Source organism: Thunnus albacares, chromosome 18 (assembly GCF_914725855.1).
Source record: "Thunnus albacares chromosome 18, fThuAlb1.1, whole genome shotgun sequence".
Taxonomy (NCBI): Eukaryota; Metazoa; Chordata; class Actinopteri; order Scombriformes; family Scombridae; genus Thunnus; species Thunnus albacares.
Window position 1 is genome coordinate 3,503,397 of NC_058123.1, and position 17,803 is coordinate 3,521,199.

Consider the following 17,803-nt stretch of genomic DNA (forward strand, 5'->3'; position numbering starts at 1 on the left):
CATTTTAAGACACTTTAACAAGATAAATTAACTTTTTTTGTTGTGGAAAAGTCATGTCAGACACAATGTATTATTAAAGCAAAGTATGTTTTATATCTTTTAAAATGTGTGAATGGATCTTTAATGATGTATCAGGCTGATTTTAATCACTTTACACACTGTTGGTGTTGTTCATTATTTATTTATAAGATGATCATATGTTATATTAATCTGCAAAATAACTACAGCTGTCTATTAAATGTAGTGGAGAACAAAGTACAATGTTTCCCTAGAAGTATGAATTTATCTGACATTTATTTTCCTGATTAATCGTTTTTATCTATCAAATGTCAGAAAATAGTGAAAAATGCTTGTTATAATTCCCTCCAGTCCAAGATTATATCTTCAAATGTCTATTTTTGTTCGACCAACAGTCCAAAACTCAAAAGATATTCAGTTTAATGTCATATATGACAAAGAAAAGCATCAAATCTTTGCATTTGAGAAATTGGAATTTGCTTAAAAATGACTTTTATTCGATTATTCGATTATCAAAAGAGTTGCTGATTGATTTTTCTGTCAATCAACTAAGCAATTAATCTACTCCAGTACAACTATAAATCATGAATGAACATATTTTGCGTAACGTTATCAGTGTGACTCGACTGTCTTTTGATCCTTCAGATCGTGTTGAGATGATTTCACACGTCGTCACACACCTGCTCTGCCTGCTGAGTTTGTGTTCAGCTCGTCCTCAACCAGGTGAGTCGAGTCCAGCAGAAAATTATACGACTCCAAACTCTGCTGTCACCCCCCCCCCCCCCCAAACTGTTTATCCTTTCCTTCCTCTTACGTAGGCGTAATAACACACGAGCCAGATTATGGGTCCAAGCCTGACAAAGTGGAAAGTGATTATTACTCCAACATAAGACGTATTCTCTCAGCACTGGACATCAGATTTAAACACAGTAATTCCTGGTTAGATACAAACACACACATTTAACTGGCTGCATCAGTCTGTGGAGGAAAGAGTCTGATTGCTGCTGCGTCTGCTGCCAGTTGGAGATGTCCTGATTTAGAAAAATGAATCATTTTTTTTATTTTTATTTGAGTTACTTCATGTGGCAGAAGTAAACAAATACAAATACAAGGGAAAAAAAGAGTTGTGTGCAGCGCCACCACTGACATAACTTCGTTTTAAGTTCATTATTCAGACATCTCATCGACTCATTCAACAACTTCTCAGCAGTTTTTCCACCAGATTTGATGTGCAGTGCAGGATGAAGCTGGACTGATGTTACAAAAGTGTATTTTTAGCTCATGATGCTATATTGAAGCTCAGCAGCAGAAGACAAGAAAACTGAAGAAGTGAAGTTAGTAAGTTAGTCTCAAAAGTGAGAGCACACCAACATTATTTTCATCTGTATCTCCTGCTATTATATACACAACCTCCAGTTTTTAATTAGCAAGACTAAACTGGCATCATGCTTGTCTGGGCTGCATATTGCTATTGTTTGGTACTTTGAGCTAAATGCTAACATCAGCATGCTAGTATACTCACAATAACATGCTGATATGTAGCAGGTGTAATGTTTACAATATTCACCCATCCACTTTTAGCATGTTAGCGTGCTAACATTTGCTAATTAGTGCTAAACACAAAGTACAGTTGAGGATGGTGGGAACGTCGTCAAATCTGCAAATATGGACTCATGGTGGCGTTAAAGGAAATAAAAAATAAAAAGGAATAATTTATAGAAGAGTTATTAAGATATTTTAGTCTGGACAAAAGTGATGAATCGACCAGAATTAACATCCATAAAGCGACGTACCTGGCATGTAACATGGCGCGATGCAATTCTGCCATGTATTATTATTTTTATTTCTACTATTCATTTCCACTCAAACCATTAAGCCACACAAATTAATGCTTATTTACACTCAGTTTAGATCTTTTTTTTTTTTTTTAAATTGGGGTTCAAAGGCAAATAATGTTTTATTAGCTTGTTTGATTAATTTAGATACATGGTTGAAATATTTTGTGTATTTTTTGGCAGCTAAGCTTAAACATACAGATATGAAGAGTATAAATTAATTGTAAAAAACAGAAAATATAGCAATTCAGACAATTATAAAGATTTCCAGTGTAAATCTGTTTTATGTATATATATAATATATAATATATGTATATATATACAGTATACAGATACTAATATGGACAGTCGTTTTTGAATTACAACCCTATGATATGCTCCTGTTTTCCAGCGTCATCACAGACAATGAAGATGGAGACGCACTCGCCTGCATCTGGTTCGCTGGCAGGCAGGGTGGTGCTGCCGTGTCGCTTCTCCATCATAAAAGTTCCTCCCAGCAGCTCGACCGAAACCCCGTCACACACCACAAACACTCCCACCTCCGCACCTCTCGTCCCCACTGACGAAGCTCACACCTGGAGTCCAGAGGAGCCGCTGAGGATCAAGTGGACGAAGCTGGAGGGACAGGTGGAGAAGGTGGTGCTGGTCGCCCAGGGACAGGTGGTGAAGGTGGGGCAGGACTACTCGACCAGGGTGTCGGTGCCCAGCCATCCGCTGTCGGTCGGAGACGCCTCCCTGATCATCGTGCGGCTCCGGGCCAGCGACGCCGGGCTTTACCGCTGTGAGGTCATGCACGGTATGGAGGATACCCAGGACACTGTGAGCCTCAACGTCAGTGGTGAGTAAAACACACACACACACACACACACAAACCTCCAGTTATACAGTTTATAGGTCAAATTAACACTTAATATCAAGTCTACAAACTTCTTCAGTGACTGAATCCAGATGTGTGCAGCTGGCAGACACACTGGCAGAGCAAAAGGTGCTTTCAAGATGTTCTTTAAAGCTGCTATAATCAATATTTTTATATCAACAAAGACACATGAAGACAATTATTATTAACTCCTCTCAGCTGTACAGAGCGTTTTAGCGTCTATCAGCTCATCGTTTTGGTTTTACAGCCTGCAACTTTACTGTTCTGATTCACTCTCAGCGCTCTCATAGCATCGTTTTGGGCTGTAGCAAGCGGCTGTTTTCAGAGAAAAAGCTTTAAAAAGCCGATGTACACTACCTGCTCACCACTAAACGGCAAACGGACACAGTTAGCTGTAGACTAGCTGGTGAACATAGTGGAGCATTTAGCAGCTAAAGAGCCAGATATTTCCCTCAGGAGTTGGTGGAGACTAAAAACAGAGCTAAAAGAGAGTGAATATTGGACTTACATTCACCAGGTGGACAGAAACACGACTCCACATGAATGATAATGTTGCTCCGTAACAGCTGGATGTGGAAATAAGCAACTGTTTGCTAACAAGTTCAACATATCAACTTTAAAGCTGATGATATGTCAGTATTGTATTTACAGCTTGTTTCTGCTGCCCCCAAGTGGCCAAAAAAATCAGTTAATGCAGGTTTTAAAGACTACACCATAATCTACTCATAGATCTTTCTTTAGAATGTAGAAATGTCGACAGATTATTGAAAAATGATTTGTTATTTTGCTTCATTTAAGGGCCAAACCCTTTAAAGCTGCAACCACATTAAAGTTTAAGTAACTTGCCCTTTAAAAAGATGTTATTTTATTCAGCGTAAAAGAGAAATCAATAAAAATCAAGAAAAACATGAAATACATACTGAAAGCACATTCAAACATCTTGTGTCTTCTCAGTAAACAGATGTAACTGCTGGATGTGGAAATGAGCAACAAGTTAAACATATCAACTTTAAAGGTGATGATATGTCAGTGCTGTGTTCACTACTCGTCGTTCTGTCCCAAAGTGGCAACAAAATCAATTGATGCAGGTTGAAACGACAGTATGTGGTTAGTTCATGTCATCAGGGATTTGCAAATTAGCGCGTGGTGTCATTCCTCACACAACCAGTGAAGAGAAGTCAAATCTCAGTTCAATGTTATATTAGCACAAACCAGCAGAGAGACTAAAAGTTTGGAGCTTTGCCTGCTTTCTGCAGCTGCTGGATAAGAAAAACTGTGCAGAACTGTGTTTTTTTTTTTTTTGTTTAACAGTGTGATTCAACCGACTGTATAAACAGTAGCTTGTATATGAAAGTCAGAGTTACTTATTGAATTATGGTGAATATCAAGTATTTCTGAAGTCCTGCCGTCAGAGTTCATCCTGTGGAAACCCCTCAGAGCCCAGTGAAAGAATATCTGATAACTGAGCCAACTCTCGGTCCAGACATTTACACAGATTCCACATTAACAGTGAACAGAGCGCTTTGTCCGGCAGCAAACACACAAAGAAGCTCCCTATGAGTGACACACAACTCTCCATTTAACTGCTCAGTCATCTATTCACATCCTCCTGCCACTCTGCCGGGAGATGAGAAATAATCCTCTCATCCAGCTGAGAATAAAGGAGCTAATGACACCAGACAACAGCTACATATAGTCCGAGGATGACAGCTGAAATAACCGACTGGCTTGTGTTTCCCCATACTGTCGTGTAATGAGGTGGAATTATTAGGTTTCTGTCAGGAATAAATCTGTGGTGTCATTTTAAATCATTATGGAGGAGAAACAGGGGATTCTATCTATAATCCAGGAGGATAGACTCTTCTCGCGCTGAGCCCGGGATGCAGTGTCGGAGGGGGGGACTTGTTTTGGTGGAACATTTGCACGTGGGGAGGCGAGCCCTTGCATAAAAATGGCTAAATCCTTGTAAAAAAAAAACCCAAAACACCACATAAAACAGTAAAAGACGTAAAAGATGTGTTATGACTGCTAAAAAAGAAAAACTCGCCATTTTCAGCGTGTAGGTTGCTAGCTCGGAGGTTGTTGTTGTCTCTGTTTCCCGTAGCAACAGGGATTTTTGAAAACTGTAACACACACAGATGGAGGAAGAGGAGGAAAATTCCCACTGAAATATCCGGCCAATAGCAGGCTTATACTCACAGTCTACATCCTGTGAGTCAGACTAAGAAAAATAGAACTGATGGAGAAGATACCAGCGGGGAATTTTGCCTCTGTGGTGAAAAATTCACCACAGAGGCCAGGTCTACCATTAAGGCTGCAATTAACAATTATTTTCATTATCAATTAATCTCACCATTATTTCCTTGATGCATCGTTTGATTGTTTAGTCTATAAAACATCAGGAAATAGTGAAAATGTTCATCATAGTTTCTTAGAGGCCAATGCAAATTCTCACATTTGAGAAGCTTGAACAAGGAGATATTTGGCATTTTTGCTTGAAAATTAATTAAAATGATTATTAGTATTGTGTATCAATCGACTAATTGAATTGAATCTGAATTTATCAAAATGCAGATCTTTAACAACCAACAAGGAAACATTGGAGTGTTTCCTCAAAGATCCCTTGTAGACATGTTTTAAGACATATAAATATAGATAAATATATAGTATAGTATAGTATATAGGGATGTGCAGAGAGCCCAGTATTTGTATTTGTATCTGTATTTGTTGAGGCAGCAAAATTACGCTTTTAATTTTAGAAAATTAAAGTGTTACAATAATTGTTCATGAAGTGTTCCCTTGGGAGCGATGTAACCGACTTGTGTGCTGTTATTTAACGTTTTTTTTTCTTCCCGAAAACAAATAATTTTTAAAATATTTGTATGAAACGAATATTCGTAATAAAAAAAAAACAAAAACAACAACAACAAAAAAAACACTATTTGTGCTTTGCCGAATAACGTATTTGTATTTGGGCAAACAACTTTAACCATTTAAAATACTTAAAATTAATCTCCACCATCTTCCTCATGTCAAAATCTGAATCTATGAATCTGTAAATACTGTTGATTTCTAACGTTTTCCTGCTGAACACAAGATGTCTCCTCCTTCACTGAAAAGTCCGTTCTCAGTGTTTGTGGACTGAAGGTGATGATAACCATGTCTAATGTGCTTTACTGGTTGTTTCTCCAGGTGTGGTGTTCCACTACCGGTCCAGCACCAGCCGCTACTCTCTGGATTTTCCTGAGGCAGTGGAGGCATGTCGCGCTGCAGGCGCCTCCATCGCTACACCTCAACAACTCACCGCTGCTTTCGAGGACGGCCTGGACCAGTGTGACGCAGGCTGGATCGCCGACCAGTCAGTCAGGTGCGAGCACTGAATTTTTAGTACTGAAAGTCTTACAGATTCAATTAACTGATTTGCACAATATTGAAATAGAAGATAAAATATGAAAAGAAAACATTCTTAATGTTGGGAAAAAGTTTACAAAATTACTGGGAACTGAAGGACAGGTTCTCGGCCCCACATTAATAATTGTAAATTGGGTGTTTGAAGTTGTTGAAAATGCAGCCAAAGCTGATGACTGTTTCTGGTTTCACAGTTGTGATTAATGCTAAATATATTCAAATCATTAAAGAAAGACGGCAGAGTGTTATTGAAATAACAATAAATAAACTAAACAACCTAAAGTTTATTCATTTTGAAAACATTGAGAATGTCAGACCCTACAAAAAGGGATTTTGTTTGGTTTCTGTATCCTACACAAAATCAAATAAGAATCATCTAAGAAATATTTTCTGTAGTTGATGAATCCTTTGCAGTTTTGCATTGTGGGTACTCACCTGAGCTATACTGCAGTAACTTATATAAGGGTCATATAAACACAATGTGGTGCTGAAATTATGCATCTTGTAATAATCCCAGTGTGTTCTGCTATTTTAGATGAAATCATATTAAACCAGCAGTCAGGTGTCCATATGAACAGTGAAAGAGGTTTTCCTCGCTGTAATCATTCCTCCTGTTCATACTGGATATTAAAAGATCCTTCAAATGTGCTTTCAATGGAAGTGATGGAGGCCAAAATCCACATTTTGTGCAAAAATGCATTTAAAAGTTGATGTGAAGCTTATATGAGGCTTCAGCAGTCTGAGTTAGTCATATCAAGTGGATATCTGACACATTTACAGTCTTTTTTAGCATCAAATTCCCTCTTTGTGTTTCCTCAGACAGTGTTTCCCTGTTGAGCTGTGGTGGAAGTATAGTAACAAAAAGAGGGACTTTGACACTAAAAAGACTGTAACGTTGAAAGATATCTACTTGATTTGACTCATTTGGACGCTGAAGCTTCATATTAGCTTCAGATAAACTTTTAAATACATTTCTGCACAGAAGGAGGACTGTGGATTTTGTCTTCCATCACTTCCATTGTAAGTGCATTATGAAGGGATCTTCTAATGGTCAGTATGAACAGGAGGAATGATTACAGCAAGAAAAACAAGTTTCACTGTTCAACTGGGCTCCTGACTGTTAAGTCCTTTGATATGTGATTTCCAGCAAATCAATTAGTTGATCGACTAAAAAAAAGCCATGTATTTTCTGGGTCGAGCTTCTGAAATGTGAGAATTTGAGAAATATTGAATATTTTTAGTAATATGAGGACTACATCTTGGGCTCTGGGAGATTATGTACAGCATTTTTCACTAGTGTCTCATTTTATAGACTAATGATTATTCAAAAAAGATGATTGGCATATTATTCACCAATAACAAACTCAAAAAACCTTCCCAATATAAAAAAATGCTTGAATCACTCATATTTCACTGAGGTGACGAGTGTGCAGCTATGTTTTATCTGAATTTGAGTTCTTAAAGTTTGAATTTCTTAAAACAAATGATGAAAATCTGTGTGCAATAAAAATATCTCAAACTGTTCACAAAAAAGTGCTGAAACGTGCATTTTTTTCTAGTTTCATTGTTTCACTTCTGTTTTTTTAGGACTGAAATATTGATAGAAATGACCTCATAAGCAGAAGATTGTTTCCAAACGCTGAAATTCTGTATGCTGCCTTTATTGTTTTTTCAGATATCCGATCTCGCAGCCTCGTCCGGGTTGTTTCGGTGATCTGATGAGCCGACCAGGAGTGAGAACATACGGCTTCCGTGACCCCAAAGAGAAATATGACGTGTACTGCTACGTAGACAAACTAGACGGTAAACGCACATAGAATCATCTCTGTGTGGATGTCTTTAGCCAAAAATACACCTACCAGCTCCTCTAAAGCCCACTAATCAACAAGTTATATCTTGTTTGTTTAATCTGTACACAAACAGAAGTAGTTTTGTAGTAAACCTTTGACTTACTTGGTTCTTCTGTCCCCTGCCTGAAGGCGAGGTCTTCTATCCACCCATCAGCGATAAACTCACCTTGCAGCAGGCGAGAGAGGAGTGTGAGAAGCATGATGCTGTGCTGGCTTCACCTGGTCAGCTGTTCGCAGCCTGGAGAGCGGGGCTGGACCGCTGCGACTACGGCTGGCTGTCTGACGGCAGCGCCCGCTACCCCGTCACCGTCCCCAGGCCTCAGTGTGGAGGAGGCCAGCTGGGGGTTCGCACACTTTACAAGTTCGAAAACCAAACTGGCTACCCGGATCCCACAGACAGACACGGAGCTTTCTGCTTCAAAGGTAAGACTGAAACACTCACATTTCCTCTACTGCAAAATCAGTCAATTATGACACAAGTTTTGTGCAGAAATAACGTGATCGTAGCTTCTCTCTGACCTCCACAGTCTGGATTTGAAAGTGCTGTTTGTTTTGAGTGGCTCATTAAACCATCAAACTCCTGCAAATGCATCATTTCATACAAATCTCAAACACATAAATGCTGTAAAACTGGAATTTCAGACAAGAAACATAACATCAAGCTAACAGGCGGGTCACCATTGGACCCGTGTAGGCAGATCGCTCCGTCTTTAGTGGCCCCTGGTCGGTCCTTTGTGGGCATGCTGCTCAGAATGAATGCAGATTTATGAAAGTCAAACAAATTTCATGGAGCAGAGGCTTTTCCAAAGTGTCAGTTCATTATTGGCGCAGTTGATAATGGCACAGAACAGAAAAGACATCTGTTGAAACTGGAACACATTTTGTTTCTGGAACTTATTTTGATGACAGTTGATGTCTTTATTTTCAGCATATAAATGCTTCTAGAGGATCTCCTGGACACATTTCTCGGTAGCCTGAAAACGGAGAACACTTTTCAGACAGTCTTTCCTTGAAGATGTTCATGGTGTTGCACTTCAAACCCCGCCTCCTCTCTCACCTCAACACACCTGGCCGATCACTGTATGATGGTCATATTGTTTGTGTTGTCCTCATCTCTCAATCTGCCATTGCATCCAAATTTGATGCTTTTATCTTTCCCTTTTCTGCACAGATTGCAGAATTAGGGTTAGGGTTAGGGTTTGGGGTTAGCGTTAGGGGTTAAGGGTTAGGGTTGGGTTAGGTTTAGGGGTTAGGGTTATATTTTAGATTAATATACAAGAACATCTATGTTGTTCTTCCTTTTTGGCCACCTGGACTAAAACAAATCTGTGAATTTTAAGGGAGTCATTGTAATCTGTGGTTTATCCAGTCTCTGTAGCTTCCAGCTAGTCTTCAAGTCTGTCCACAGCTTATAAACCATCCAGAACAACCTCAAGATGCTTTATGCAACTGACCATCATCTCAGCATCTACCCACATGTGGGTCAGTGCTGTGCCTTGATGCAAACATTCGTCCGAGTGTCTAAATCTCTTGACACATTTGATCAGCGAAGTCACGAGCTACACAAACACCGAGGTGTGTTGCAGCACAAACAAACCACAATCTGCAGCCATTTAAAAAGCAGCCAAGCATACAGAAGTGGTAACAGAGAGGACTCCACTGGAAAACAAACAGCATTCGAACCCAAACAAGAGGAGAATAAACTCCCACTGCCATGTTTATGGTGGGGCACATTTTTTATGAGGGGGAAAATCCAACTCATGCACTGTAACACAGATACTGCAGAAACAGGACATGTCCCTAATGCTTCACAGCTGGACCCTGCCCAACAGAGACAGACAGAAAGACAGAGGAAAACACGGAAAAGAGGGGGATTACAGATCTCCCATAAGTGACATTATCATTAACAAACACTCAAAACCTTTAAAAAAGAAGGGTCAGCTCAGTCTGCAGCATGAGGGAACCGATTATACTCTTCAAGAATGATGTTTTACAGATGATATAATTGCAAACAGTCACATGTCTGGCCGTGTGTAGGTACTTTCTGAGGCTGAAAGCTGTGTAATGGGTCCTGCCATGCGTTAAGCAAAGTGGCAGAGCTGCAGGAGAGAGTTAACGCACAGTTAAGTGACAGTATGAGGACAGACCCCGGCCCGGCCAGATGGCTGCAGCCCGCCAAACACATGACATCATATCTGGGCAGGGCTGAACATGCAGCCAGGGTCTCCTTCCCGGTGCGAAAGACCAGACCAGACCACAGCTAATCCCCGGAGTCTGCTGGCCGATCGGCAATAAACACCTTTAGTATTTGCAGAGGTGGAAAAAGTGCTTTTTACTAAAAGTACAGCAATATAAAATACTCTGTTACAAGTAGAGCACTGTATTTAAATCCTACTCAAGCAAAACTAAATTGACATAAAGTATCAGAAGTAAAAGTACATGTTTTGTATGATTTTATTAGATTATTAATACTGAAGCATCAATGTTTAAGCAGCATTTCACTATTGTAGCTGCTCAAAGTGGAGACTGAGCTGGAACAATTAATTGATTAATCTTAACTATTGTGATAATCAGTTATTAGAGTCAGTTTTCAAGCAAAAATGTGAAACATTTGCTTGTGCCAGCCTCCTGAATATGAGAATTTGTGATCAATTGTGTTCAATTTTCTGACATTTTAAAGACAACGTAGTTAATTGATTAGTTAAGAAGATAATCTTAAAAGCCTTAGTTTTAACTATTAGCTTGTTTAGTCCAGTGGTTCCCAACCTATGGGTCGGGGCCCCTCCAGTGGGTTGCAAGATTATTAATGGGAGAGAAAAGAAGAGAAAAAGTTCTGCTACACAAATTTTATATTCATTTTTTGGACTTGGACTTGGAAAACTTATTACCTATTTGGGCGTCAAACAGTGTTTTAACTGACACCATCTGAGTGTGTAGAGTGTAGAGTAGAAATCTCTCTTTTAGTGGAACTCATAAGTCAGTTTTCCATTCATATGCAGCATAAATTTTAACCACATTTCCAGAAAATCAGCAGTTTAATCAGTTCAGCCTCTGTCTGAAACAGGCCGTTTTAGCTCCTGTCTCTTTAAGGCCCCGCCCTCCTGATGAGCCCAAACTGTTCTGATTGGTCAGCTTCAGGAAGCTTCCTCCGGCTCCGGAGGCTACGTAAACAAACTATAGTAGCAGGATTTCACTTCTTTTTCTCCTTCTGTTCTCCAAATATCAACTTCTCAAATCCATCCGTACATGTTGGAGCTGAAATATGAGAGCGGACAACGTGAACAACACATGGAAACACCTTAGCAACCAAGACAACGATGAGCTGATGAAAGTAGAAAAAACTCTGCAAACGGAGCGTCAAGGCGACTGAAACCTGGGCTCTTGCAGGGAGCATACATTACTCTCAAATTTTGGACCTTTGACCACGTTTAACACCCAACATCATAACAGTATATAAATAACAAAAATCACAAAAAGCAGAATGTTTAATCCTTAAATCGTAATCTGAAAAGTAAATATAGCTTTAGTGGAGCCAAAAGTAAAATATTTCCTACTGAAATGGAGTCGAAGTATAAAATAATGTAAAGAAGTAAATCTACTTTCCACCTCTGGGTATGTACATGAGGAAAGCAGAAAGAGGAAAGAATGGGAGGAAGAGTGGAAAATTAAGAGAGGGAAAGAGGAAAAAAAACAAAAGAAGAAGGGAACTCCACCTAAACACCCCACCCGTCCATCCATACGTGCCCCTGACAGCCAGCAGGGAGGGATGGAGGACGGAGGGGAGTCAATTACGTACCGTTTATTAAAGCATTATGTCAGCGACGTTCAAAGCCTGCTGCTTACTCCCAAGATACTAACTATATGAACTCAGCACTTAGGCTCACACAAAGGAGAGCATTGTATGTGTGTTTTGGGGGCTTATTTCCTGTCTTTTCTCATATGGTATATATTCCATCATAATGAGATACAAATCTTTGCTAACATCACAGGCTAGTCTGAAGAGCTTTTACAACAAAACCCTTATGGACCATTCAGAATTGTAAATAGTTCATGTTTAGAGTAAAGTGGAAAGAAAAGATGGATTCAGGCTTCAGAGAGAGAAACCAATTCACTGTAAAAGGCTACTGTGTATTTTCTCAAATAAAAGAACTAAAGTGTGAGTGTTTGTCTGTTAGCCAGAGGTGGAAGAAGTATTCAGATCCTTTACTTAAGTAAAAGTACCAATTAACGATGTAAAAATACTCCATTACAAGTAAAAGTCCTACATGAAAGATCCTACTACAGTAAAAGTACATAAGTATTATGAGCTTGATGTAGTTAAAGTATTGCAGTAAAAGTAGTGGTTTGGTCCCTCTGACTGATATATTATTATATATGACATCATTAGATTATTAATAGTGAAGCATCAGTGTTAGAGCAGCATGTTACTGTTGTAGCTGCTGGAGGTGGAGCTAGTTTACACTACTTTATATACAGTTAGCTAGTTTAGTCCAGTGGTTCCCAACCTAGGGGTCGGGCCCCTCCAAAGGGTCAGCAGATAAATCTGAGGGGTCGTGAGATGATTAATGGGAGAGGAAAGAAGAAAAAACAAAGTTCTGATACACAAATCTGTTTTCAGTTTTTGGACTTTTTCTCTAATCTTTGATGTTTGGTGAAATATTGGATCATTTGAACATTTATTGAAATGAAAGCATGTGAGAAGTTTAGAGGGAAAAATCACTATTTGGTGGAGCTGTTAACAACTCATAGACATGTGAAATGTGACCCCGACTACACACTGCTTTTTGTAAGACGTCAAAAGCCAAAAAGGTTGGAAACCACTGGTTTCATCTTTAAAAATGTGTTGTATTTTAAAAGCTTGTTATATTATCCATTGTGTCAAATCTTCATCTGAAAAGTATCTAAAGCTGTTAAATAAATGTAGTGGAGTAGAAAGTACAATATTTCCCTCTGAAATGTAGAAAGTAGCATCACATGGAAATACTCAAGTACAAGTACCAGTACTTGAGTAAATGTACTTAGTTACTTTCCACCTATGCTGTTAGCTAGCTCATAAAATCTCTGCTCCCTAAAAATCAAGCTTTTCTGTCAGTGTTCAGACCTGTAACTGTTATTTTTCTGAGACAACCACAGTTTCCAGGCCTGAATGTGTGTTTTTCTGACAGTTGACTTCATGTTTCAAAAATCAAAGCTGCTACATTTCCTTTTATAGCCAGCTGTAAGCTAACGGCAGTCTGACAGCTGCATGATTAGCATTTTCCAGATAGCACAGTTTTCTTTTTAATGAGTCATGAAAATACTGATTCATTCTGTAAACATTTTTTCTTGGATATAAGTGATGTTAGCTTGACTGGACTGTTGTTATAAAGGACTAAGCTCATGTTTTGCATGTTTTAGCCCAATGATGACAAATTGTGTATACTTAACATAGTGACGGAGCGTTTTCCAACATTTTTTGATTGATTTCTGACCTCTTTAGGCTGCCATTATTATTATTAACGTCATATATCAAAGTTACAGAATGTAGTTTTGGGCAGAAACCATAAAATAGTGTTGCAGTCATTCTTGGGCAACTAATATTTGAGGATCAACTCATGACTAGACCATAATATGGTGGTCATGGGTATCAGAATTTCAACATTTCAGTCACTTGAGCTTTCATGAAATTAGTTACGGGAAGAATGATGAAAATATAATAATACAATGACAAAATGGAAAGAAATCTCAGCAACCTATCCATCCTATTCATAGTCCTGTGATACCTTGTGTTAATTATAGGTGTGACTTCCAGTTATTCCTTGAACCAGTGTTAATGAGAGTTAGCGATATGCTACACTTATCTTCCCTTTTCTTTGGGTAAAAATAAGTAATGTTGGAACACAGCTTTAAAACAGGATAATGTGATCATACGTTTGCCTTCTGCTACTGAGGGAAGGGATGATGACCTGAAGAAGTGGCCTCAGATAACATATTTAGCTACTTTATTGATCCTGTTGCTACTGACGATGAAGCAATGAACAATCAGTAAAGCTCTTAGACTCATCAGTACTTCCATAGTCATAAAGTCAGATGTTTTTTTTTAAAAGAGGTAGGACAGAACCTTATCTATCTCAAAGCAGAAACACATACCCCATTTACACCTTGCATTGAAATGCAATCTGTATCTGGATATGTTATTTGGATAAGGGAAAACACGCATTAATGCAGGTGTAAATGCACTTGATCGCATCAGTCAGAACACATTTGGAGGTGTTCAGGCTCTCATTGTGATCGGATCATAACAGGTGTAAATGCAATCTGTACAACATTCATAAGAAAAAAAAATCAGCACCAGTAAGTTGAAAGGTCACCTAGTTCTGCCTTTTCCTGCCAGTTAAAGCAAGCTCCGCTAAAACTACAAGTTGTAGCAGCAGCTAGAAGTCGTTCCTCGAAAACAGTGATTTAGAAATGAATGACAGTCGTGGCAGCAGTGTCCTTTGACCTGTGTTTGTTGACAAGTCTGTCCAGTTAACTTGCATATTGAGATCTGATCACAATGTGGGCACAATTGAGAAAATGAAAAACACATTTTAATACCGGTTTTAAATGAAAAGACCCATTGATCGCACATGTCATTATCCAGATAATGTATCCAAATACAGATCACATTAATACCAGGTGTAAATGGGGCCAGAGTCAAGTCAGGGCATCAAAGGCCCTCATCACTTAGCTAATGCTAAGCCAACTTATTTTGTTATTGCCCATCCCTCAGTAGTACAAAGCAGAGGTATGATCCAGTTTAAAGAAAAGTTTAACATTCTATTAAATACTGTCATTCACTTTATTTCACTCTTGTGTCTGTAAATATGAAGCTACAGCCAGCTAACTTAGCTTGGCACAAAGACTAGAAATAGTTTGGAAAGCTAACAAAATCACCTGCCAGCACCTCTAAAACTCACTGTTATATCTTGTTTGTTTAATCTGCACAAAAACAAAGTATAAGAAAGCTTAATCGCAGTTATAATGATCCTAATCTTTTTAGCAGCCAGATATGAGAGAGGTATCAGTCTTCTCATCTAACTCTCTGCAAGAAAGCAAATAAGCATATTTCCCAACTATTTCCCCAAAATCTCTAAGAAAAGGTATAACAGTAACGCTCACAGATGCCAATTCAGTAAAAGAAGTAATGTTGAGTCATGGGACTGGGAATAAGGTGGATAAAGTGGAAAAAGTATAAAAAAACATGATTTACTTTGATAGAGAAGAAGTGACGTTCATTGAAGTCAGTATTTGCAAAGAGCTGCTGGTTCAGCAAGTATTTCCCCACTGTGATTTACCAATTGAGAGTTTTGTTGATTCTAAGAGTTCCACTTTGTTCCTTCAGTTTGTTATGACGATTGGCTGTCAGCTCTAAATAGTAAAATACCCACGAGCCTTAGCCTCTAGCTGATGACAAGCATTGCATTTATGAGCCTTGTTGTCAGAAAATCAAACCCATATAACCAGTAATGAGTCCATAGAGGAAAGGATCAAATGAATTATTTTGAAAACGGTTGCTTGACGTTGCTCTTTGGCAGCATTTCTCTTAGTTTCTCATTGTCTCTGTTCCCTTATCCTACAGCTAAACTACCAGAACCGACGACTGCGAATCCACTGATGAGTACAACTGCGTACAACCCCGACAGTGCAGCAAACGCTCCTCGCACTCTAACACCTGGGCCTCTCTCAGACCCAGAAAGATCTGAAATTCAAACAAGAAGACCAGAGCCTGTCACATATTCACCAACAGCCTCACCAGACCAACATGGAGCCCCCCACACCACCTCCCACTACACCACAGCCTTTATGACTCCCACTCCTATGTTAGACGACATTGAGGTTAAAGAAGTCAGTTTTTACCCCATGCTGCTCCCGCCTTTACCCACCACCCGCCCAAAGCCCTCACAGCTCGACATCTCCATCGAGGGAGAGGAGGGAGGCTCAGCGGCATCAGGCCAGGGTGAGAGTAGCGGCGGCGAGGAGGGAGGCAGCAGCGATGACAGCTCAAGCGGGGCTGAGATGGGATCAGAGGTGATCCCGACACAAACCACGTCGAGACCTAGCTGGCCTCCGGAGACCACCTCAGGATCAGAGCTGGGGATGGACACAACATCGAGACCATCAGACCTTGTAGAAGTTGCCTTGGACAGCATAACCCTGGGGCCAGAACCGGGGATAAAAACTACATCGATGGAAACCACATCCAGACCATCAGAGCTTCTAGAAGGGGTCTTCACCTCAGCGTCAGGCCTCCCAGCCGAGAGTGGCAAGGTGGGGCCACAACAACCTGCGGTGGTTTTCAAAGAGGACGTCACACCTGGCACTACAACAACGTTAGACCAATCGCCGGCCATTCCTGGAGAATCAGCAAAACCACCTTTCCACCTCATCATCGTCAATGTGCACGCCAAGAATCAAACAGGTGAGCAAGAAAATCTGATCCACGCAGTCTTGATCAAACAGATTTTTTAGTTTTTAGAATTAAACTATTATTAATTTAAAATACAAATGTTTTTCCTTAACTTGAACTTTAAAATATATCATATTCAAGAGAAATATTGTGACTTAAGATCTGATATCAAGATTTCAGTTGCTTTAAATATTCATAGAATATACTTTATTTTACAGATCCCTTAATTTTATGTAAATTTCCTGGAAATTTTCTGAGTAATTTGCAAGTATTTAACAGTTAATTTGATAAAGCTACAAAGTTGTTTTAATTTTTATACACCAGGACTTAAAACCACAAGATTTAAAGGTGAATTCAATTAATTCCAGTGGAATTAAGTAAATCTGTTCAATTTTGACACACAATTTAGCACCGCTGACCAATAGCAAGCTGTCTTGCCAGAGCTGATCTTTGAGGGAGTGGAGGAAGCTATCGTAGCTTATTAGTTATGTGTCACAATCCAGTTTTATTGAACCTCATATATTGAAGTAAAAACTGTTCCACAAAAGAGACGTGGTTTTCAAACAGTTACGAGACAGACAAATACGTACAAATACGTCTTTTAAATAAACTTTGCAAAGTTATTGTCCTGTTAGCAAGCTTGTTAGCTTGATATGCACTAACTTTTTATTGGATGAAATGGTGTGTAATGGTGAAATGGTGAGATAAAGAAGTTTGTGACTGACTAACAGGCTGGCAAGTTAGCAGTTAGCTCGCCAGCTACTGCAAAAACTAGCCCTGCCAGTAGTCACTTTATCAGCTAACCTATTTCACATGGACGAGCGAGTGTCACTTTATGGTGTGACCATAGCTTCAAAATGGTTTTAGTTGTACTTTTCTTTCATATTACTTATTTTCATAAGTGCATTTTTAAAGAAACAGTTCAACATTTTGGGAGATCAGTTTATTTGCTTTGTTTCCTCCCAGTCTTTATTCTAAGCTAAGCTAACTATGACCTCTAGAGTGTGATTACTGTAGAAAGATGGCAGACAGTTACCAGTATTTCATACTAGTCTTCTGTTCAACATCTCCAACCTCAACTGAACTACAACTCATATCCATATTTCCACTTATGTGTGCTGTAATCTTTCACCCCCTCCTCCCTGCACCTTTCGCAAGCCTTTTGTGCTTTGGGCCCAAACAGTCTCACATTTCCCCTCAAAACTGTTCAGTCTTTCATCACGAACGTTTATCTTTCAGAATGACCTCATGTTTGTTATGTTGTGCTGCCACGGACTTTTACATTACTGATTTGGTTTTGTTTGTTGTCTCCGTAGGAAACAGCTAATGGCTTGTTACCTTTGTGTTAGTATTTGCTTGTATCCTGACAGATTCTCACACACAGACA

The 17,803-nt window shown here is 39.2% G+C and overlaps 1 protein-coding gene across 2 annotated transcripts in view; it reads left to right on the forward strand.

Annotated features, from left to right (window-relative positions):
- The window catches only part of LOC122968028 (versican core protein-like), a 41,478-nt gene that overhangs the window by 2,233 nt on the left and 21,442 nt on the right, over positions 1 to 17,803 (forward strand). Inside the window, exons 2-8 of one of the 2 annotated variants that reach the window (XM_044332936.1) lie at positions 664 to 741; positions 2,245 to 2,691; positions 5,923 to 6,097; positions 7,814 to 7,941; positions 8,118 to 8,411; positions 15,589 to 15,627; positions 15,697 to 16,428. In XM_044332936.1, coding sequence (XP_044188871.1) covers positions 675 to 741; positions 2,245 to 2,691; positions 5,923 to 6,097; positions 7,814 to 7,941; positions 8,118 to 8,411; positions 15,589 to 15,627; positions 15,697 to 16,428 — 1,882 coding nt within the window. In that variant the 5' untranslated portion in view covers positions 664 to 674. Of the gene's footprint in view, positions 1 to 663; positions 742 to 2,244; positions 2,692 to 5,922; positions 6,098 to 7,813; positions 7,942 to 8,117; positions 8,412 to 15,588; positions 16,429 to 17,803 lie in introns of both variants that reach the window. The other variant, XM_044332935.1, reaches the window with a different exon arrangement.